The sequence below is a fragment of the Fusarium phalaenopsidis genome (assembly GCF_050370095.1).
Source record: "Fusarium phalaenopsidis strain FUZ10S chromosome Unknown contig_32276, whole genome shotgun sequence".
NCBI classification, from domain to species: domain Eukaryota; kingdom Fungi; phylum Ascomycota; class Sordariomycetes; order Hypocreales; family Nectriaceae; genus Fusarium; species Fusarium phalaenopsidis.
The window spans coordinates 848,506-871,148 of record NW_028145418.1 but is presented as its reverse complement, the minus strand read 5'-3'; the positions used below and the strand labels follow the sequence as shown (position 1 = coordinate 871,148).

At 48.8% G+C, this 22,643-nt stretch overlaps 10 protein-coding genes across 10 annotated transcripts; 5 read left to right on the top strand and 5 right to left on the bottom strand.

Moving 5' to 3' along the window:
• Nucleotides 1-2,265: 2,265 nt before the first annotated feature.
• LRP88_00575 (uncharacterized protein) lies at nt 2,266-3,039 on the bottom strand (the record flags this gene model as incomplete). The annotated part of the gene is made up of 1 exon (XM_083237283.1): nt 2,266-3,039. The coding sequence occupies one exon, from the start codon at nt 3,037-3,039 to the stop codon at nt 2,266-2,268; it is 774 nt and encodes a 257-aa protein (XP_083107174.1).
• An 860-nt stretch (nt 3,040-3,899) lies between these two features.
• LRP88_00574 (sulfotransferase family protein) lies at nt 3,900-4,880 on the top strand (the record flags this gene model as incomplete). The annotated part of the gene is made up of 3 exons (XM_083237282.1): nt 3,900-4,144; nt 4,195-4,559; nt 4,618-4,880. 3 exons carry the CDS (start codon nt 3,900-3,902, stop codon nt 4,878-4,880), a joined length of 873 nt encoding a protein of 290 aa, XP_083107173.1.
• A 472-nt stretch (nt 4,881-5,352) lies between these two features.
• On the bottom strand, nt 5,353-6,087 carry LRP88_00573 (uncharacterized protein; the record flags this gene model as incomplete). The annotated part of the gene is made up of 2 exons (XM_083237281.1): nt 5,353-5,816; nt 5,880-6,087. 2 exons carry the CDS (start codon nt 6,085-6,087, stop codon nt 5,353-5,355), a joined length of 672 nt encoding a protein of 223 aa, XP_083107172.1.
• Nucleotides 6,088-7,950: 1,863 nt separating this feature from the next.
• On the top strand, nt 7,951-8,989 carry LRP88_00572 (uncharacterized protein; the record flags this gene model as incomplete). Its single annotated transcript, XM_083237280.1, has 3 exons — nt 7,951-8,055; nt 8,112-8,338; nt 8,392-8,989. The coding sequence occupies 3 exons, from the start codon at nt 7,951-7,953 to the stop codon at nt 8,987-8,989; spliced, it is 930 nt and encodes a 309-aa protein (XP_083107171.1).
• A 614-nt stretch (nt 8,990-9,603) lies between these two features.
• On the bottom strand, nt 9,604-10,809 carry LRP88_00571 (chaperonin 10-like protein; the record flags this gene model as incomplete). Its single annotated transcript, XM_083237279.1, has 3 exons — nt 9,604-10,185; nt 10,238-10,687; nt 10,759-10,809. The coding sequence occupies 3 exons, from the start codon at nt 10,807-10,809 to the stop codon at nt 9,604-9,606; spliced, it is 1,083 nt and encodes a 360-aa protein (XP_083107170.1).
• Nucleotides 10,810-11,227: 418 nt separating this feature from the next.
• LRP88_00570 (uncharacterized protein) lies at nt 11,228-11,620 on the top strand (the record flags this gene model as incomplete). The annotated part of the gene is made up of 1 exon (XM_083237278.1): nt 11,228-11,620. One exon carries the CDS (start codon nt 11,228-11,230, stop codon nt 11,618-11,620), a length of 393 nt encoding a protein of 130 aa, XP_083107169.1.
• A 615-nt stretch (nt 11,621-12,235) lies between these two features.
• Nucleotides 12,236-13,390, bottom strand: LRP88_00569 (uncharacterized protein; the record flags this gene model as incomplete). Its single annotated transcript, XM_083237277.1, has 3 exons — nt 12,236-12,837; nt 12,915-13,179; nt 13,229-13,390. 3 exons carry the CDS (start codon nt 13,388-13,390, stop codon nt 12,236-12,238), a joined length of 1,029 nt encoding a protein of 342 aa, XP_083107168.1.
• A 4,525-nt stretch (nt 13,391-17,915) lies between these two features.
• LRP88_00568 (uncharacterized protein) lies at nt 17,916-18,671 on the top strand (the record flags this gene model as incomplete). Its single annotated transcript, XM_083237276.1, has 3 exons — nt 17,916-18,053; nt 18,111-18,338; nt 18,390-18,671. 3 exons carry the CDS (start codon nt 17,916-17,918, stop codon nt 18,669-18,671), a joined length of 648 nt encoding a protein of 215 aa, XP_083107167.1.
• A 369-nt stretch (nt 18,672-19,040) lies between these two features.
• LRP88_00567 (beta-lactamase-like protein) lies at nt 19,041-20,389 on the top strand (the record flags this gene model as incomplete). Its single annotated transcript, XM_083237275.1, has 4 exons — nt 19,041-19,383; nt 19,441-19,597; nt 19,655-19,757; nt 19,811-20,389. The coding sequence occupies 4 exons, from the start codon at nt 19,041-19,043 to the stop codon at nt 20,387-20,389; spliced, it is 1,182 nt and encodes a 393-aa protein (XP_083107166.1).
• Nucleotides 20,390-20,550: 161 nt separating this feature from the next.
• Nucleotides 20,551-21,709, bottom strand: LRP88_00566 (chaperonin 10-like protein; the record flags this gene model as incomplete). Its single annotated transcript, XM_083237274.1, has 3 exons — nt 20,551-21,269; nt 21,322-21,403; nt 21,458-21,709. 3 exons carry the CDS (start codon nt 21,707-21,709, stop codon nt 20,551-20,553), a joined length of 1,053 nt encoding a protein of 350 aa, XP_083107165.1.
• Between the last annotated feature and the right edge of the window lie 934 nt (nt 21,710-22,643).

The window sequence follows — 22,643 nt, the reverse complement described above, 5'->3', positions numbered from 1 at the left end:
CCCCTTCTCTTGGTCAGAACACAAACCCCTGTTCTCTCCAAGAGGCGGATGTCAGTGATAAAACAGCTCAAAAAGCCAATCTTTCCACTCCCGCCCCGACACAAAAGGAACTGTCCATAGATGTGTCTAGGTCCTTGGTTTCACTAGTCATCCCAAGTGCCATCACTACGCAAGCAGCGGTTGACAGCTTTTTCAGCTCCAGTGGCCGACTATTTCACGTTTTCTCCCGTGAGCAGATCTTGCGTTACCACAAGGATGTCTTTGTGAATGATGGCTGCACTATGGCAAATCAGAAGACGGCCATTTGCTGTCTTGCTGCAGTCGCAGCTGTTGGGGTTCAATATAACGGTGACGACTTCGACGTTGGTATGGACGGTGTATTTTACGACGTGGCAAGGCACTTCTTCGAGAATCTGGTGGAGGAGCAACCGCTCGACGCAATCAAGGCCTGCACGATGCTAGCCATGTACAACATTATGAATAAGGCGACCGTGTCACTCGCTTACCTTGGTTTGCGCTCCCATGGCGTCCTAGTGTGTTCTCGGACTAACTTTGTTGTTGTAGATATCGGCCTGAGCATGTCCAAGAGGCATAGCCTCAACGACAAGTTGTATCACCATCCCAGCCTCTCCCCAGAGGAATGGGCCGACTATCGAAGAGCATGGAGATCTCTGATGTTTCTTTCAAGGCAAGTTTGCCCCTGACGAACTCGCTGACGTTTACTTACCTTGCCTAGCTGGCTATCTTCCACTCTCGGATACATCAAAGGTGGTGACATATCTTTCCGGGAACTGCTTCCGGTATTGCACCAATATCATTCCTCCTCAATCAGATAGGCTCTAACGTAATAATAGTTGGTGGAAATAGAAGGTGACCACTCATCTGAAGTTAGCCACAGTAAGCCAGCCCATGAGCCATATCTCCTCTGCCGCTAACAGTCACAGTTGTCCAAATAGAGATGACCAAGATCTCTCTTCTGAACGCCGAAATTCTACGGATGCATCTTTCATCTGAAGAAATGGCCTGCCAAGCAATGGATTCTATCAACAAAGACCTTCAGGACTGGCACGATCTGCTTCCCAGCGAGATGCACCTCCCCAACCTCTGCCGCCAAGATCTTCCTGTCGAAGCTCGACGGTCTATCTTGGCTACCCATCTCCTCTATCTCGGCACTCGTATGCTGCTGTATCGCCGCATCGCCTCACAATTTGTTTGGCCTTCTCCCACCCGTGAGAGCAACGCTGCGAGAGAGTCGTATGAGGACAATCTTCTTAGCCACGCAGATCAAGCTATTACAGCCGCGAAACAGTCGTCACGTATTCTGGGGTTATTACAAGCGGAAAAGGGCATCTTTAAAAAGTGTTGGCTTATTATGTATGTCTCGGCTCACCCCCTTTACACCTCGTCCAATGGATTTAATACTAACGTTGTGTCCAGTTTCCAGTCATACACCTCCTGCGTTGTCCTTCTGCATTGTGTGGCCCAGAAGCAGATACACCACTTTCCTCGGTCCTCGTGGGAAGATGACCTCACACAGGCTCGCATGTGCCTCGATGTGCTCTCCTTCTGCAGCACTCTCGACTCAGTGGCACTCAAATTTCGAGATTGCGTGGTCCCTATCCACGACAAACTCACGTCGTACATCTTTCCTCTGTCAAGTGCCAACGCACCCCAGAGCCCATCGTCTCTCGGTTACATGCTTAAAGTTCCGACAACTGCTGACCCCGATCGTGTCAGTCTGTCCTTAAAACTCCTAACAATACTATGCCAGCCATTCAGCACCATCAATAGCAAGGATGGTCCGAGTGACAGTCCAAGCAAGCTGTGGCCGGCAATTCCAGGGCAGTCAAAGAATCTGCAGCCAGACAAAAAAATGAACTGGGGGGTTGATAGCTCCCCTACATTTCAGTGGAACCCTCAGAATTTTGGTATTGGCGCATCGGTATTTTTGGAGGGCGATAATCGGTTCATGGGGAGTGATCAGCCGAGCGGATGGACTGGAGTCGGAGACGAGGATATGTTGGAAGAGCTGTACCTAAGGGTCAGTTGAATGGCAACAATCTAATGGGCTTGCGTTTGTACCTTTATTGCATCAGACAATCGATTATTATTACGTCTTTCCCGTGGCCTGTTCATCAGCCCCTCCATGCTGGCATTATATACTGCGTGTCGTCATGATTAGATGTTAATCCTTTTGGAGAACCGGGATGAAACCGGTATCCAAATTGCCGTCGAGCACCATCAACGGCAAACTCATCCCAATAGCTACGGGCTGAGGAAGTGACTCTTGACACCCACCACACTGTCGAGAACTCCACCCTTCTCTGGTGGTGACTTGAGCTGTCTCTTGCTCCTGACTCGACGAATGGTATTGTTGAAAATCTCTATGGCACGCCGTGATAAGGGGTTTTGGGGTGAGTCTTGGGTGTCTCCGAGAAACTGAAGGCGTGTGCAACAAGGAGGCTCGGTCTTGTCTCTCCAAGTAAACGTCGTCGGTCCTGAATCAGTGCTTGTTCTGACTTTCCCCCTCTGGTCCTGTCCTGGCACTGGCGGTGATGGTTTTCGTAGGATTTTACTGCTGATTTTCCTCCAACCGCCACCTTCTTCATCGCTTTGTGGTTCCGGCGAGCCATCAGAGTTCAACGCCCCGGATAAGATCGAGCCCTCCAAAAGGTCTCGGACGATTTTGACGGCACCGTCCAGTTCCGAGGGATGGGGAGGAAACTGGGAGGACTGAACTTCAACAAGCCGAGCCCGAACGTCACAAGGGAGGTTGAGCTCGCGTTCGCCGTTTGGAAGGATATAGGTCGTGAGCAACTTCTCCCATTGGTCTTGCAGATAATCGTAATGGCATCTTCTTGATTCTTCGGGTATTCGATCGTTATCGACTATTTCTGCGTGGCAAACTCGGTACCTGGAGGCGTCTTCGAGGAATTGGATGGTTTCCAGGCAATGGCTTCTGGAAAGGTAGGCAATGACATCGCGCAAGGTCCACGGATCTGGAAATAAATCGGAAATGGTGTCATCTAACGATGGCATCATGAACAAACATTGTCGGAACAGCGAGAGTTTGTCATACACGCTGGCATATCTTGGGCCCTCCCTAGGTTCTTATACAAATGCAACAACCTGAGGTGATGGACACCCTTTTACGTTCGTCTCGCCACATGCTAGTGCTGCGGGCTGTGCTCCCCTCATGACCAGAATTTCGGGCAAAACGCTCCAGGTCATTTGATTGGACCTTGCCCTTCGTGTTCTCGGACGAGAAAACTCCAGTCAGTTTGATTGGATAAGCTCGGAAAAACTTAAGCGAGATCGACAAGTGGCTGAGTCGAGTCATGGATGCTGCCACACCACCCTGGCCCTGCCGCTATAGTCATATCTGCCACACCACCGATCTTGGTGGGGATCTGTTAATTCCCTATCACAACGAGATGCTTGTCATTCGCCACTTCCGTGGTTATGATTGGTTTAGATCCCTGCTGGAGACCCAACCTGTGTCTTGGCACAAAACGGAGGTTCCGGGTACAGGGTGAGTCTCAAGGAGGAAGCGTAGCTCCCGTTCAATTTATAATCAAGCAATTTGTCAAGTCTAATAAACTCCTAGGGTGAAAGGTCTTCTCCTACGTGGACTATAGGCCTAGCTTATATGAGGCGCTGACACGACTTACACATGTCCACGAGGAAAGACCAAGTATGAGATCGGATCATCGCATTACGGACTGTCGCTGCCAAGGTCAGCTGACGTCATGAATTGAAGGGGAAAATCCTTTGCGAGTTGACTTCTATATGAACCAAAGCGGAATCTTTTGCGAGGTGACCTATTTAAATCTAAGACGTAGCACTTTTTGTACTCCTCCAACTTTCATCCTAGAGTTTATCGTCTCCAGACGGGCAAAATGGCTTATCTCAATACCTGGTGGTATCGCTTCCTTGAGGAGCACGTATATGCCTTGCCCGAACCACCTCCCCGAGTCCGAACCAAGCCGTTGGAGGTCATCTGTGTTGGCCTGCCTCGTTCAGCCACTGAATCTCTCCAGCATGCCTTGTTGACGCTTGGCTATGATCACACATATCACGGTTGGGACATTATCTATGAAAAGCCAAACTATGCACCCCAATGGGTCAAGCTTTGCCGCAAAAAGTAAATGGCAACCGTCTTTAAGTATGCATCTGTACTCATCGTGCACACAGATGGTTCGGCCCCCTCGATGGGAATACAAAGTTTACACAAGAGGACTTTGATGCTGTTATGGGCCACTCAACCGCCGTGACTGATGCAGCAGGCTCGGTCTTCGCCGCCGAGCTCATCGAAGCATACCCCAATGCAAAGGTCGTCCTGAATTACCGCAAAGATTTGGATGCGTGGCACCGTAGCGCAAGTAAAACGCTCGCCAACGTGAAACATAACTGGGTCCTTTGGATTCTCTCCTTCCTAAGCCGTCAAGGTTTCTGGGCTTGGCACGTGTACCTCGACTTTATGTGGTCAGGCATATTCCGGGGACTGGACAATGACATCGAGACAGGTGTCGCAAGGAATGGGAAATGGGTCTACAAAGGTTAGTGGATTTGACAGTCTGCCGTGTCCGATGTGACGAACTGACATTGACCAACTAGAACATTGCAACATGATTCGTGGACTTGTCCCCAAGCAAAGGTTGCTGGAGTGGACTGTCGAGGATGGTTGGGAGCCGCTCTGTGAGTTCCTTGGTAAACCGGTTCCTGACGAACCATTTCCTCACACCAACGCGGCCGCCGGATGGGATAATCATGAAGATAAGATTGCTAAGATGTACATGATGGAGGCATTGCAGACTATTGTTGTTCTGTCAGCAATCTTGATTGGCATGGGTGTTCTTATCCACATGTTCATTCAATAGATTCTACAGCCGGCCTACGTTGACGATATCGTCGCATCCAATTTGCCCTGTAGAGGTCTATTGACGTCATGATAATTGGACATGTTTCATTGCATCATTGCATTCTCCTGGAAATGGAAAGATGACCTGGAAGATATGGGTTTGATCGTGGCCTAGACAGTGCGTCCATTTAGAGGGTACCATGAGCTTGAAAACAGTTTCGCCATCCCCTCCGCATTGATGTTCCCTCCGCTCACTATGATGCCTATATCCCAACCCTGATCGCCAGCCTCCCTCTCCACCATAGATCTAAAATCTTCGTTGAACAAAACGACCGCCAATGGAACTGCGGCGGACGGCTCGACTTAGATCTTGAGTCTTTCCAACATGAGCTTAGTAGCTTCGACGATTTCCTCCTCTGAGACAGCATACATCCCACTGACTAATCTACGTTCATAGATGATGCTCCAGGGATGCGAGCTAATGGTTCCAATCAACCCATCAGCGATAGTTCTGGTGCTGACCTTTGTGATTCTTGTGCCAGAATAGTATCCTCGCCGCCCATCGTCTGCGCCCTCGAATTCCGGCTCAGCGCCAAAAACCCGAATATCAGTGGCCTCGCAGCTAAGAGCAGTGCCAGAAAGCAGACCTCCGCCGCTGCAAGGGGAAAGATGGCATCGAGGTCCTTGACCTGCTGTTGAAACTCGAGACCTGCCGTTGCCTGGCCGAGGATGATATCCGGATGGTCATGAGGCGGTACAAGGCGGGCGCCAGTGTCATTTACGACCTTGGCCGCGACCACCTCTCGATCTTCAAATTGAGGGCCAGAGAAGATGACCTCAGCGCCGTATCCCTTGGTGGCTGCAATCTTGTTCGGCCGTGTGGTGCCGGGCATGACAATGTAAGATTTGATGCCCTTGTCGGTCGCAGCGAGAGCTAATGCTTGAGCGTGGTTGCCTGGGTGTCTCGGCGTCAGATCTTGGATCAACTGTTGATATTTAAGTGGGAATGGAGACTCACCAGAGCCGAATCCTACAACGCCCTTTTCTTTTCCGCCATTCTTTACCCACCCTGGTTCTTGCAGAAGTCTTTCTATAGCGTGGAAAGTACCTCGGGCTTTGAAGGCACCCATGCGCTGCGTATTCTCGCACTTGAAATGGAGTCTGATGACAGGTCTTGCGGGGCTAGAATTGTTAATCGAAGTAGATTTCCTTGGCGTAGATGCCATCTTGTTCAGGACCTTGCTTGTGATGACTGGGCTTCTTGAACGTCAGCAAGTCCGCCGGCACTGTCTTCCAGTATTTCGTCAGCCTTGTCACCATCTTTGCTGTCCTCATCTGGATGGCAATCCTGGTATCTCACATATCCTTCCGCCGAGGATTAAAAGCACAGGGAATTTCCATCAAAGACCTACCTTATGCGGGCTTTGGCCAGCCCTGGGGGTCGTACTATGCTCTCTTCATGTCATGCTTGATCCTCCTCTTTCGCGGCTACGATACTTTCATCCCGGATTTTAAATCCGACCGGTTCGTCCTGAAGTACTTAGGGATCGTCATCTTTGCGATCAATACGGTCATCTGGAAGTTCTGGAAGAAAACGAAGAGGGTGGCGCCAGGCGAGATAGACCTTGTTCCGGGACGCAGGGAGTATCAGGAAGCGGAGACTGCCGAGGAGCAGCCATGGAAGGAAAGCTTCTGGCGGAAGGTGGCTGGCAAGCTGAGAAAGTAGCCCGGTGAAGGCATGAAGGCCAGCCTTGTTGGCGGCAGGTTAGAGGCACTGGGACGACGTTCAAGTTGTGGTCTTAGCCACAGCTTGGTTGTACATTACTTTTCCACCCCTTCCATGATACCCAGCTTGGAGACACGTCAATTGTATACTGGGCTTTTCGCTTCTTCCGCGATGTCTGTCGAGGTTGGACTGGGAGATGCCGGCCGTCGAGATGGTGAGAAATTTCTCGTACACAATGGGTTTGTACGTGAGAATGCTCTTGGTAACCGGCCATCTGCGTCCATGGGCAGAGCCCCCGCGTTCCCTGCCGCGTGCACCTACTCAAACACACCGTCCGCTGGCCGGTACTGGGAGAAGACGAGCCCTTGTTGCCGGAGTGTCTCGCAGTCATCAGGGAAATCCTTGAACTCCTCTACTAGGATCTCTTCGGGGGTCGCGCATGCAGTCTTAGCAGCAGCTCTGGCCCTCGCTTTTTCGAGGTGGAAGTTACACCAGTCCAGCCCTTTCTTCGCCATCGCCGCACCTCGCTGCTCTACCCCCCCAAACCGCTCTCAGTGAAGGCCCTGACGTCCGCATTCCCCACCATCGACCTCGTCGAGAAAACAGATGGCCTTGTCAACCGCTATGAAGCTGGTCTGCCTGAGGAGAATGGGACTAAGTGGCTCCACCAGCTCGGGTTAGTGTATCGAGTCGATACGGTAGCACCAATAGGGTTTTATTTGACGTCTTGGCCTGGTCGCGACGGGATCCCGGGCAGTATGAACACCCCGACATAGGTCGTACTGCTTTTCACTGTGTACGAATTGAAAGATAGCTTGGAAAAGTTCTGAATAAGAACCCATTACCCTCAGCTCTAATGTCATTAGCCACAATCAGTGGCGGCTCGCCCAGTGACAAAAACCCTTAAAGCGGAACGGTTGAGGGTGGGCGTTGATCTCCTTGAGGCTTCTTGTATTAGGTAGATATATCGTAGCTGACACTCTAAACACGTTGCGGCGACTGCTATCTTGATAAAAGGTTGGTACGGGGTATGTCTCAAATGGCCCGCCATCCGTCTATGAAACGAGTTCAACACCAATGCAGGGGTATCGGACCCCGTCCTTTAGAACATCTCGGCGCCCGACGTGTCCGTGAGTGCGAATTCGACCCATCCTGCGGACTTTGGGGGCTCTTAGATCCGCCACCTACCAAAACTGAACTCCGCAGCTTGACTTCTTGTAGACGTCTATCGAATATAAAACTATCGAGTTTTCCTATGTTTACATTGTCTTTCATCCAACCCTTCACGCTATCACGTCGATCCCTTTCCTGGTCTCAACAGGTCTTACCACCCGGATACTACACATTGCCCCCCAAGACCAAAATGGCCATCCTTGCAGTTGCTGGTGGGACAGGTGATGTTGGCCGAACACTCGTCGAGGAACTTGTCCAGTCGGGCAAGCATAAAGTTCTTGTGCTTTGCAGAAAAGTGAGTGGCAGGTCTTGGTCAGTTCCAGAATTCAGACAGCTAAGCCCCTTTACAAGACTCCCGCGACAGCCATCTCAGGTGCAGAGTACGCCGAGACCGATTATGATGATATCGAGGGCACGGCAAAGATGCTGGATAGCAACAAGGTTGGCACGGTCATTTCTGCCCTGACTATCGCGGGTCCCAGTGCCCAGGCCCAACTCAACCTGATTGCGGCGGCCGACAAGTCCTCCACAGCTCACAGGTTCATCCCCAGCGAATACGCAGGCTACGTGCCCAAGGGGTAAGTTGGACCAGCTCTTGAGTTGATCTAGTCAACTGACATGGCCATTTTAGAGATGAAGCCGCTTTGAACAACCCTATGACTAGTCCACTAGTTCATGCCGCGGAGGCACTGGATAAGTCGAGCCTCAAGTACACCCGTATCGCAATCGGGATGTTTATGGACTACATGGGACTCCCTCATATCCCCAGCCACCTTCGCAAATTTCCATGGGCATATGACTTCCCATCACGCCGCGCTGTCGTTTCAGGAACGGGTAATGAACCCATCACCATGACCTACTCGAAGGACCTCGCACGTTTCGTGGCTCGTCTCGTCGATGAAGATGAATGGTCTGAGTGGAGCTTCATTAGTGGCTCGGACGTCACTCAAAACCAGATCGTGGCTATCGCGGAGAAGGCCATTGGCGATAAACTGGCCGTGACCTATGACACTCTGGAGGAGCTTAAAGCGGGAAAAGCCACCGTGCTATTCCCAAATGAGGAATCCTACGGAGGTATGGATACTATGGGGATGATGGCGATGCTAGGAGCTTCCGTGGTCGAGGGAGAGATGCTACTTCCAAAGGGGGGTCGCCTGAATGATAGGTTCCCGGAGGTCCAGACCACGAGTATTGATGATCTTATTACCCGTGCCTGGACTGGTAAATAGCACAGGTTTAGACACATGAGTAGTAGATCCGGGCCCGCCCCTATCGGCCCTATAATCTTAAATACATGCGCACACTTGAAAGTATAGGCCCAAAGACGAATAATTGCAGCCGATACTTGACTGATCCTTTGTACCTGGTCTCGCTCATACTGGACTTAGAGACATAATCTGTCTCGTTCACAATGCTGGTGATAATGCCGAGGAGACGCTGCTCGTCGTCCCTCGGCGACCGTCCACGATTTAGTATCTGGCAGTAGAAGTCAAAGTGATGCCGCAATTGCAAAGTAGAGGAACCTTCATATACTCGAAATCGGAGTGAGAAGTATTGGAGCAAAATGGAGCAAGTGTCTTGAACTGGCTACTTCGTGGAGTTTCTTCTCCACTCTATCTTGGCCTATTGTTACCAGCCCGGTGAAAAACACGATCCCTAGAACCGGCTGGTAAACTTCCTGATATTAAAATTCCCCACGTTCCCGCGATGGATACATGGATATAGGCTTGTCTTGAACCCTAACCAAGGAGAACAGGTTTTGAATAGTGCATACTTTTATGACAAAAGATAATTACTACTGCGGTGATGTCAAACTGGATTGCGCCATAACGGCCCGATACATTCAATCTATAGTAACGACTAACCGCCCATCAAAGTCGTGTGCTGCCACCTTATTATAGATAACTTCTCCCTCCTCTAGCTTGAGTAATGTGAGGTGGCTACGCACGCCCTCTCGTCCAACAACCTCGAGCATCTTCCTCGCCTCGTCCGCGGTTGTGAAGATGGATCCCTTGACGGCAATCTCTCTAAACACGAGGTTGAAGGCGTCAAACTTGTAGCCCTGCTCGGGCAGGCCTAGCACAACGCAAACGCCCCTGGGACGCAACTGATGAAGGGCCCAGTCGCTTGCCTCTACGTCGTCGGTGCATACAACGGCGCCGTGTAGCCCGATATCTCTTGTCAAGTCTGATATCTGCTTGGCCGCCTCTTCGTCACCGAACTTGACGATCGCATCAGGCTTGAGATGAGAGGGCACTTCGGAGGCCAATCTTAGGCCGATATCACGGTTGTCGACCGCAACGACCTGATATCCCAACGCCTTTGCGAACTGGATTGCAAGAATCCCCAGGCCGCCGATGCCCACGACTCCGATTGACCCCCCCTTCTTCAGGCCCGTCTGCTTAATGGCGTTCCATACCGTGACCTAACGAAGACATGGTAAGCACACCTCCAGTATTATTCTCAATCTGACTTACTCCCGCGCACATCAATGGCGCTGCCTGTTCAAAGGATACCGTGTCCGGGATTGTGACGAGGGTATCTTTAGGAGCCACCATATACTGGGCGAACCCTCCGTCTGCGCCCAGGATCCCGGCCATGGTAATATCCTTGCAGAATCGAGGATCAAGGGATCCAATATCCTCCAGAGCCCATTTGCAGCCGCTGCATGAGCCACAGGGGTTTCTAAAGTTCAACACACCCACTCGATCCCCAAGCTTCCAATCGCCCCTGACGCCCTCGCCGAGTGCCGCGACCGTCCCAGCTGGCTCATGCGATCCAGTAACTGGCAGTTTTGTCTTGTAGACACCTTGAATAACCTGGAAGTCAGTGTGGCAGAAGCTAGATGCCGCCATCCTCACGAGGACCTCTCCCGTCTTTGGGATTGGGATAGGCACGTCGTCACGAAGGACATAGCTCTGGCTGTACTAATAATCCTGTAAGCCGAGATTCCTTACCCAATGCTTCTTCTCCACAACTCGATCTCAGAGCATCTTACTTCCTGGAGTCGCAGCGCCTTCATCCGTTTAGGAATTGCTTCGTGAGCCATGTTGTCCGCCGCACGTAACCGTATTCAGGCTCAGGCTCCTGCAGAATTGTGAGGTCAAACGTTGTGGTCCGGGGTCATTTTGGACACTTTAGTGGTTCATGACTGGAGAAGAAATGCAGCGGCATTTGTCAGCGTGGAGTAGATACTGCCCCTAAATCTTGACGACAGACCAAAGTCCGATCAGACCATTTGGCTTTGAGGGGTTCCACATACTATACCAACTGCCATCCAGTCCCATTACCAATACGCGAGGAAGCCAGATGAGGATTGGTAAGCTCGGTTATGGGACTCATCCTAGGTCGTATGGGGGATAAGAAATATAAAGCCTATTATCACGACACAACTCACATTATACGACACACCAACCCTTTCACATACTTGCCATCAGTCCTCCTATCTCACCATACCACCTGCCACCATGTCTAAGAACATCAAGACCATCCCTACCGCGGAGTACGATGAGGTCGTCCGAGTCGTCCAGCAATACTACTGCGAGGGCTGCCACAAGGGAGACACTTCGCTCCTCAAGCAAGCATTCCACAAGGATGCCACCATGTACGGCTTCACCATGACTGGGGAACTCCTGGGCGGCCCCGTCTCCAACCTGTACGACTTCATCAACCAACACGGCGATGCTCCCCACATCAAGACCCGTGCCGACGTCATCGGCATCACTCCTACAACTGCCGTCGTCAAGGTAGACATGGAGCGCGACGCCGCCGAGCAGGACTACACAGACTTCCACACCATGATGAAGTTTGACGGTGAATGGAAGATTATTGCCAAGGTCTTCCACACCTACGAGTCATAAAGGGTTGTTTTTGGAGATGAATTGGGGGAGGGGTTGGAATGGAAAACATACCCTCTTTGAGACGACAATACACGGGGAAAGGAACAGGGCCATTATCACCAAATACATCTCCTGTCTTGAATACTTTTCCACGAGCTCCCTACTATGATACACTCCCAGGACGTATAAATTTGACCATACATCGAGTTAGGGTTTCCATGGGAATGACAGGAGCGATATAGGTGTTCGATGGCATCAGTGCAACAGTACTGCCAGGAATGCTAAGGGATGCTTATATACAATCTTCTAGCTCAGTTAACTCATCAAGAGCCGGGCTTCAACTATAATAAAGAACACATTGTCAACACATCATAGCATCATATCCCAATGCTAACACAGTGGCGCTAAGGGATGCTTATATACGATCTCCAACATGTGAAATCAATCATGAGGCAACTATGGAATAAACCCTCTAATCGTGAATCAAGCTTAGTCTGTCTTGAGTTGTTAAGTGTGTCGGAATGGTGGCTCTCCCTGCCCAGTTTAGGTATCCGTCCCTCTTATCGTTGTTTCTCCATTTGCTGTTATTATTGTCAGCATAAGGCAAATTTGCAAGTCAGGTTGCTCTTTGACTTACTACCACCAATGCTCGTCACCCGGCTGTTCCTGATACAACGCGTGCGCCTGGCCGAGCTGCAATTTCTCGACGTAATCCGGGTTGTAGAGGAGAGGTCTCCCGATCACTGCAGCGTCCATGTATCCTTTCTGGATCCAGTCGTCGGCCTCCTCAGGGGTGAAGGCTGTATTGCCAAACAGAAGCGTGTTGGCAAGGATCGGCCGTAGGGCAGCGATGGGATCCCACTGGACGCCCCGTGGCTTGCCCTCGATCATCAGGTCGTAAGACGCCCACCATCGCATGACCTGGACATAAGCGAGCCCGAGCTTATCAAGCTCAGCGCAGAACCCGCCGTAGGTGGCGAGGGCGGCCTCGGGAGACGGATTCCCTTCAGGGTCCATCTCGCCCATGTCGTTGTATCCGCCACAGGGCGCAATCTTGACTCCGATCCGGTTCCAGGGGAAGTGTTCGTTCATCTTTGCCAGACACGCCAGCGAGAAGCGCATCCTGTTCTTCAAGGGACCACCCCATTCATCTTCGCGACGGTTGCTGTGAGATTCCAGGAACTGCATGGGCAAGTAGCCATTGGCGTTGTGAATTTCCACACCGTCAAAGCCAGCCTCTTTTGCCAACCGCGAAGCATTGCCGTATAGTTCTATGATGGTCCTGGGGTCCTCGATTGCAGTGGGAACAACGTACCAGGTCCTCCGGGCACGTTGCGGAACTTGCCTTCCCTTGCAGCGACTGCGGATGGGCCCGGCACCGGTTGGCCTGACTCTCGCTGAACTCGCGTCCCAGGATGCGCTACCCTTCCAACATGGTGAAGCTGGCAGAAGATGATTCCACCTTTTGTGTGCACGGCGTCTGTGACCTTCCTCCAACCCTGGACGTGTTCTTGAGAGTAGATACCGGGCATGAATGTCCACTCAACACCTTGCGGGCAGATCAATGCCGCTTCCGAGATCTAGACGAGCAATGAGCATAGTTCCGAAAGCAATATGCTGGACTCTTACAATCAAGCCGGTTCCCGCTCGCTCAGCGTAGTATGGAACATGAAGGTTGTCGCGGGGAACGCTGTCTCGATTCCGTGTCAAGGATGCCATGACCACTCGGTTCTTGAGCTGGAGATCCCCCATTTGTAGTGGACTCAACAGGTGTTGAAATTGCCCAGCCATGGTTACAGGATGTTGGGAGAGAGTGTGAAATTCGCAGCGGATAGGTTAGACGATGCAATCTCTTCTGTCATGTCCCAACACAAATACAAATACCTTCAAACATCCCCATCGCTAGAGATGAGCTACAGTCTTTACCAAAGATCTTTCAATTCCTTCTCCAATCTGTCCACAGTAGATGGGCGACCCATACCTGCACCGGGGCCGGTGCAAATAAGACCACGTGACCTCTGCACCGGGGCCGGTGCAAATAAGATCTGTTATGTAAGGGGCATACGTGGCCTTATTGAAAGCCCACAAACCCACCGACCAGCAGCCTCTAGAGGATCAATTGAATGATCAATAGCTTCTACAGCATCAGCTCAACATACTGCTCTTTTCCCCTGCTCCAATGGACCCAATGGAGGCCTCTCTTTGCTTCCCTGATGATGTCCTCCCCCCTGAGGACCACTATAGCTCACGGGAGGAGTTACGCATAGCAATCAACGCCTGGGCAGCGCCACGAGGCTATGCCTTCGTGATTGGGAGATCTAGGAAGACGAAGAACGGTAGAAGTAAAGTCATCTTCCACTGTGACCGTGGAGCAGGGCGCATACCTGTAGCCGCAGCCTCGAAGCAGCGTTAGGCTAATACCTGCCGCACGGGATGCCTCTTCTCTATCACTGCAAAGGAGAGCCTAGATAAGACTATATAGAGTCTAAGGCATCGTCCTGGAGCTGGCTTTAGTCAACATAACCACGAGCCAAGTATCAGCCAGCAGGCACATCTAGCACATCGTCAACTATCAAGCCTAGAGGAATCAACAGTCCAAAAGCTCTCCTATGCCGGCATTGCCCCGAAGAAGATTAGATCCTTCTTGCATATGAATTCTAATACGCTTGCTACGCGTCAAGATATCTATAATTGTATTGCACGGGGTAAGCGGGATCTTGCTATGGGCCAAAGCAATATACATGCCCTTGCTAATCAGCTCGAGAGCGAGGGCTTCTGGAGTCAAATTCGCCTCGACGAGACTGGCAGGGTTATAGCAGTTATATTTGCATATCCGCGGTTACTGGGATACCTCAAATTATATCCTAAAGTGCTTATTATGGACTATACCTATAAGACCAATATATATAAGATGCCTCTTCTTAATATCATTAGTATTAACTCTTATTAGCGGTCCTTCTATATTATATTTATATTCCTTAGTGGCGAGGAAGAAGATAACTATATATAGGCCCTTGAATAGTTGCGGTCAATATATAAGCTTCATGGAATAACCCTTCTATCTATAATACTCATAGATTATTGCCTTGCTTATATAAATGCTATTTCCTCTCCCTCTTGCTTCCCTGGGTTAATCCCGCTGCTGTGCCTATGGCATATTAATAGGGCAGTTCTGACTTATTATAAACCTGCTTTTACTTAGGATAAAAGCAATATTAAAGGGAATAATAATTAAGACTAATTCTATGCCTATTAGCACGAGCTTATAGCCTTACTGACTAAGGAGATTTATAATAAGAGAGTTAAGAAGTTTAAGGAGTATTATATCCCTGCTTATATTAATGAAGTGGGTTATATTATAGAGACTTAGCTTAACCTCTATAAGGGGAGGTTTATTAAGGCATAGGTTAATAAATATCTATACTTTAAGTAATATATTATATTACGATGCGAGGGCATTTATTAGCTTATTAAATCTTACTTAAATAACTTATAAGCTAACCTCTTTAAGGCCTAAAGGATTATTAGGCTTATTCTTATAAACTAGCTCGCCGAGCTAGAGGCTAACTAAGCTAGGCAATATATCAGCGCACCTCTTTGACTATTAGGTATATTATTTAGTAATATACGCGGTTAGATCTCGCATAAAGCCTTGCATAAGGTAAATGCTTAACGGGAGCGACTATTAAAGGAATATCCTTCTTATATAGGAGTCTTTAGCTAAACCCTTGGCCTACCTTATACTCATACCCTCAAGACTTTACTTAAGCAAAGTTAGCCCCTTTAATTATATCATTTCTATCCATATTGGCGCCTCTAACGCTTAGGAACCCCTATGCTTATTATTAAGCCCTGGAAGCAATTTGACCGCCTTATGGCTAAGTTAATATTGCCGCTAACGAGCACATAGCGTAAACCCTCTGCATTTAAGTATATTAAGAAAGCGGCATAAGTAAAGGCACCACCTAGGTATTTAAAATATCACGAGTATAGTTATTATATAAGGTCAAAAATATACCTCTTACGCTATAAGCACCTATTATATACTCCCACCTAGGCCTCTATCACGACGTAGGCTCCCACCTAAGCCTCTATCACGGCATAGGCTCCTATCTAGTTATCTACTACAACGCATATAATGATATATATATCTACTTGCTCTATAACCCGCTCGCTATCCCTGGTATCTCCGTTAGGCTCTAGGGTATCTAAGACTATAGCATATATAATAATATATATAATGACTCGCACTATAACTCACGTGGTATCTCCTTCGGCGGCTAGCTTAGCCCCTGCGGCAAATAAGCTAGCGGCGCCTACTCTATATATAGATAATGAATTGGGGCTCGGGCGAGCCTGTTAGTCACGTGCTTAAACACGTGACCACTTGATCAAAAGAGGCATCTTCCGCCGCAGCTCTTAGCTAGCCATCCTTTTCATCTTTACCTTCTAATTTACCTCTTTTTCAACTGCTTATTAAGCAGCCCTCGCAGCCTCAATTGGCTGTGGGTGGTCTATGTGTTGTGTTGTTGTTCCTCCACAGTTAAAATAACCCCTGTATTATTTTCTAATAATATAAGGAAGCACGAGAGGCCTAGTATACTATATTGCCTCGGGGAGCGATTAAGACTAATTAGTAATTTAGGAAGGCTATAAAGCTATTAATATATTACTCTAAAACTAAGTATAACTAGTATATTAATTATAAGCAAATAGGGAGGCATTATAAGGAGGGAAATAGTATTAGGGACTAGACTAAGGAAGAGATAATAAGTTATCTTAATTAGGATAAGGCTAAGACTAAATAGGTTAAATTTAATATATAAAAAGAGATAGCAGAGTAGCCCTTTATATAGCGGCGAGGAATATAATATATCTAAGATATTACTAAAAGAGATTATATATTATAAGAGGATTATTATAGAGATAAAAACCTCCCTTCTTAATATTTATAAAGTTAATAAGAGATATAATTAATATATATTACTTAAAAGAGAAAAAAAAAGTAAATTTCTAAGTATATCTTTTATAGTCTAATAGCTTATTTTAGTAAAGTTATAAATAAGTTAAATTAATATATAAAGTAGGTATAATAGTTTTTAATTATCTAAGTAATAAAATAATTATCCCTAAAGAGATTATTACTTTCCTTACTAATATTATTAAATATAGCTATTTTAATTAATATCTATAATATAAATCCTTATATTCTCTAAAGCTATGAGGGTTAGCTAATAAGTAGTTATCCCTATAGCTAGCGAGGGCTAAATTATGCCTAGGATTATTATAGGCTAATTCTAATATATATTATCTTTGGCCTAAAGGTTATATATGCTCTAATAGGGGTTAATATCTAGGTTAGCCCTTTATTGCTATTGCTAAAGCTACTAATTCTAATATATAATATACCACTCTTCCTTAACCTAATATCCCCATGGGCGTGACAGCATAGCAACAGGGGCACCTTAGGGAGGATATTAAGTATTCTAGGCTCTCACTAGGGCTTAGGGATTCTAGGTATATAAAGCATTAGATATAGTAGGGTCATTTAGTAATATATACTAAACCTATTAATAATATATATATAGAGGCTAGGCTCCTAGATGAGGATTATTAGGGCGCTACTCTTATTACTAATTATTAGTAATAATATATAAAGTAGCTAGGATATTTATATTTATTAGATATATTACCCCGGCCGGTATTAATATATTATTAATAAAGATAGGGAAGTTATATAGGTTCTAACGCTGGTTTTAATTCCTATTATATATCTTTGCGGTATTATTTAATAGAGGAATAAAGCTTCCTTTAAGGGAGAAAGGCCTACTTTATATATTATATATATTAAAGTAATTCACTTAAGAGCTATATTATTAAGTAATATGAGAGAAGGTATCATACGTTCTTTATAGCCTAAGGCAGATTTATACGTTGCTAATAGATAGTATATTATATTCTAAATAGCTACATATATAGAAGGTCTCCTAATCTCCTCAACTGCACGAATAGATACTATTTCAATAGATGAGGGAGGGATATCTCTTGCTCACATACACATATAAGTCGGGCTTACATAACAGATCTTATTTGCACCGGCCCCGGTGCAGAGGTCACGTGGTCTTATTTGCACCGGCCCCGGTGCAGGTATGGGTCGCCCAGTAGATGGGGCTGCTTTGTCAGCACCGAATAACTTCTCCAACACCAACCTGGGGCTAGTGGTGGGAGGCAGAACAGTAGCGCCGTTGGCGCATGTCTAAATCTGCTGTATCTCCCCAGGACCGCCTCATGTAAATCATCACCAGCCCTGTCAAAGATGCGATCATTGAGTTACCAGTCCCTGCAAGACTTTACTGGCCTTCCAGCCGTTCGGGAAGCGGTGGCAAGCGGCGATCCGGGCATCCTCGTCCTTGACCTTTCTGTCTTGCAAAGCGATGCATCACTCAAGACCTTGGTAAGTTTAGTATGTCATTAAATCATCTGTTCATGACTGATAATTGCCATACTTAAGCCGCAAGGCCTAGTGGTACAAGAGCATGGCGCCCCGAGCTCTGTGTCTGTCACTGTGATGGAGAAACTGCACAAGTTCTCTCATGTTATCTTCAAAAACCTCAGTCATGCCGTCGAGCTACCGTGGGAGAAGTATCTTGGCGAAATGCACGAGTTCACTGCCCTAGGAAATGATGAGTTACGAACCGTGTCACTTAATGAGGCACTAGCAAATGAATGGTCTACTTTGGTGAGTGTCCAGTTCCAAGACATGATGATGCTTGGCTTACATACCTGCTAGACCATTGTCTTAAATGCGTCACACCCCCAGCAGGCTCTTATTCTTTTCGGTGCGGCATTGGCTACCTTCACCGAAGGAATGACATCAAAGCCTCCTGGGTCTGTGATCGACGTTGGCGAGCTTGCTGGGCTGGTTGGCAAACCAGAGGGAGACTGGATTGTGTATTATGTGAGGCCGAATGAGGACGTCTTTTACACAAGAACAGCTGGCGCACTCATGACACCGTTGAGCACACTTGAGTATGACCAGAGGAAACGAATCAAGGACTCCAAGATTGTCTGAGTAAAGTGATTACTAGTTCAATGATGAGGAATGAAGACTTGGATGAACACCATGAATTTTCTCCATAACCCATACTGTGGCAAGGTTGTGCCTCCACGTACGGCAAATGCATGCTATTTGCTCCTAGTAAGCTCTCTCTTCCCCAGGTCCCAGAGGTTCTCACCCTTATGGGGTTGTCTGCACTGATTCTGCATCCCAGACCTCCAGAACCGGCGCCGATTCTGATTGGCCACGGGCTGCTCTGGCCGTGTGGAGGAGATTGCCCTTAGTGTCCGCTCAAGTGAGGGGAATGTTGCTAGATAAAAGCCTGGTCAGCGCTTCTGGGTATCATATCTGAGTGTTCTTTGGCAAGTACAGGCCTGAATCAACATGGAAAACATCAAATCTAAGCTAGCTCTAGACCTGGAGCTCCCATCCTCTACGAGAACAGTTCGTGTTATGGCCATCGACACAACGACGCAGATGGCCTGTGATGCCCACGCGTTTGTGCAGCCGCAGATCAAGGGCCATGAGAAGCTCAACTTCAAGACAATGTGTTTCTTGATAGAGCACGAGGGCGATCATATTCTCTTCGACTGCGGTTCTCGAAAAGACTTCTGGAACGGCTCCCCGCACACGCAGAGCATGATTGGTGGCCACGTGCCGGCCGTAGAGATCAAGTATGGGGTAGATGAGATCCTCACAATGCGAGGCTTCAACCTCCATGACCTGAGTATTTCCCCTTCCATGTTCGACCTGACAGTAGCGTATCCATGCTGACAATAGACAGAGGCCATTGTCTGGAGCCACTGGCACTGGGACCACATTGGTGACGGATCCAAGTTCCCGGCTGGGACTGACCTTGTTGTTGGACCTGGATTCACCAAGAACTTCGTTCCCGGTTGGCCAGAGAACCCCAAGAGTCCAGTGCTCGCAAGCGATTTAGAGTAAGCCTACTTCTTGCTCTGACCATCGCCTGAGTACTAACCTGGTTCCTCATGCAGGGGCCACCGTATTCACGAACCGGAGTTTTCGCTGACTGTCGCGGGCTTCCCGGCCGTTGACTATTTTGATGATGGTTCATTCTATCTCCTTGATGTCCCTGGCGTCAGTCTTCCGCATGCTCGTACCCTCATCTTCCGTATTAACAATATCATCAGCACGCCATTGGACATATTTGTGGACTAGCACGTACGACCCCAGAAACATTTGTATTCATGGGAGGTGACTGTTGTCACTACGCCGGCATGTTCCGACCAACCGAGTATCTACCACTACCACGAGAGATTTCCGCTCCAGCGCTGGACTCATATTATCCGTCTCCGTGCCCCTGCTCAGTCTTCACGCAACATCACCCAAAGGCCACAGGCTCCGAGGCTCGCACCAAGCCGTTTTATGACGTGTCTCGCGCTGCAGGAAGTGCCTACAGCTTCGGCGATGACGCGCAAAATAGCCTTGACAAACTCCAACTTTTAGATGCACACAGTGATATTTTTGTCTGCCTGGCTCATGACAACGTCCTTTTCGACGTTCTCCCTCTCTTTAATAACGACACGACCAAAGATATCAACGACTGGAAGAAGCGAGGACTGAAGGAGTACTGTAGGTGGGCCTTTCTCAATGAGCTGCCCAAGGGCAAGAAGCCTGGCCGTGAGCCTTTGGTTGTTGGGCTGTGGCGGCAGGGCAAGCAGGTCAGATGGGACAAGGAGAAGGGGTTTTTAGACCTCGAGAAGTCATGAGAAGTGTTGGCCCAAAGATTTCAGTTGTATAAATGCCAAATACGTGAGTTTCGTATCGCTCGAGTTGCCTCAACGATGCATCCAAGTGCAACCACTATGTCAGAGTGGGCAGACGTCATACATTCTAATCTTGGTCTTATTCAACTTGACGTCTCTTTCTATCACGGACTCAACAACACCTTGTGAACCTTTCGAGCGCTGAAAATCTCGTACGCCTCTGGTGCCTCCTCCAACTTCATCCGGCACTGGCACAAAAACGCCAACTTGTCGTGAACCTTGCTCAAACAAGCGAGTGCCTCCTCAAAGATACCCCTGACAGGACATCGACCCCAAGCGATAGTGGCGTTCTTGGCATATAGGCTCGGGCCGTCAAAGGCAAGCTGCTCCGTCTGTACACCGACGCTGCTGATGCTGCCAAAGGGACGCACCAGCTCGACGCATAGCTTCATTGCAGCAGCATTGCCGACGACCTCCAAAACTACATCTGCACCGCGTCTCTCGGTTGCTGCGAGGACTTTTGAGACGGGATCATCCGACAGCAGGATCGGTCTCGCCCCAAGACGGCGCGCCTCCTCAAGTCGCTCCGGGACCATATCGACGGCGATGATATTGTCACACCACCCGGACGCTGCTGCTATGGCACAGATGCCGACGGGACCACATCCAACAACAACCGTGGTTGAAGATTTAGCCTCTTCTTGTGGCACATTCTTCAGGAAACGCGAGGCTGCAAAGTAACCTGTAGGGAAAATGTCTCCCATCAGGACGAGCATGTCTTCCGGGATCTCTTTGGGCCTCTTGACGAGAGTTGAGCTTGCGTATGGCACTCGCACATATTCGGCCTGACCACCGTCAATGCTCGTGGTGCCGGCGCTGTTACCTGAAGGTCGTGAGTGTTGGTGAACTGAGCCATCCGTGGGAGTTGAGCATACCGAACAAGAAGCTTCTCGCGCAACGGCTTGTTTGGCGTCTTTTACAGTAAAAGCACTCGCCGCATTGGGTTGTAAACGTTGCCTATCAAGGTCTGGTCAGTGAGATGATCGGGAGCTGTTGACAGTAACCACTTACCACTACTGAATCGCCCACGGTGAGTCCAGTGACCTGACTTCCCAACTCATGAATGACCCCTGCGAACTCATGGCCTGGGATAAACCCCACGGAGATCTTTTGGTGCCCGCGGTACCAGTGGAGATCGCTGCCGCACAGAGCGGCCACAGTCACCTTGACGATTGCATCACGGGGGTCTTGGATGATGGGGATGGCGCGGTCCTCGACTTGGACGCTTCCGACGCCCTTGAATACGGCTGCCCTCATTGACATTGCTGCTTGCATGCCGGACTAGACTTTTGGGATATTTCTGCGCATTTTTAAGCAGTAACATGTCGAGGAAAAATGAGCATGTGGCGGGAGGGGTCCGTCTGGAGAAGAAATTCATCTCCAACAACTAGTAATAGCAAGACGCCTACCAGTAGTTCAAGCCGCTTTACTACCCATGATGCTGATTCTCCCTAGAAAGTACTCCTCACTTGCTCCCAAACAGGACTCTTGCATGACATGCAATCTGCATCATCTACCTTACTCTTCCCTCTCTGTCAATCTTTTCGCTTCCTTCGGGGCTCAAGAATAGGGTTTACTTCCCCGCTCGTAGTCTAGTCCAAGTGGCTGGCTGATTAATAAGCCCCAAATTTGGAGCAGAAACCAAAGCACAAAAATCATCTCCAAGCCTGCTCCATCCGCCATCTAGACTATACTGACTAGCATCCATCTCTATCGACGCTTCCACCGGGAGTTGGGGGCTGTTTCTTTGTTCCAAATTTTCGACCCCGAAGAGACTCCAATGCGAAGGGGTCGTCCCCGCCTGCACGTGGCCCCCTGCAAGTTCTGTCAGAAGCAATTCAAGCGCCTGGAGCATTTGCAGCGCCACGAGAGAATCCGTCTGTAGTCCAGTCAATCAGTTTCAGGTTCGAGGTAGCTGACTTGTGTCTGTAGATACACAAGAGAAGCCTTTCGTTTGTCGTTGTGGCCGGAGCTTTTCGAGAAGGTATGTGCGAGTAGCTCCCAAACCTGGACCTCACGCCAACTTCAGACGCCGGCAGAGATCTCCTCACCCGTCATCATCGACAATCCCATCAGCGGAAGCAGGATGGTGTAGAACATAGCCCAGATCATGATGAGTCGATCCACTCTACCCAAAACTCGCCCTCCGGTGGAGAACATTCGGCACCCACTCCTCCTCAGGGGCTTGGGCAAGTCA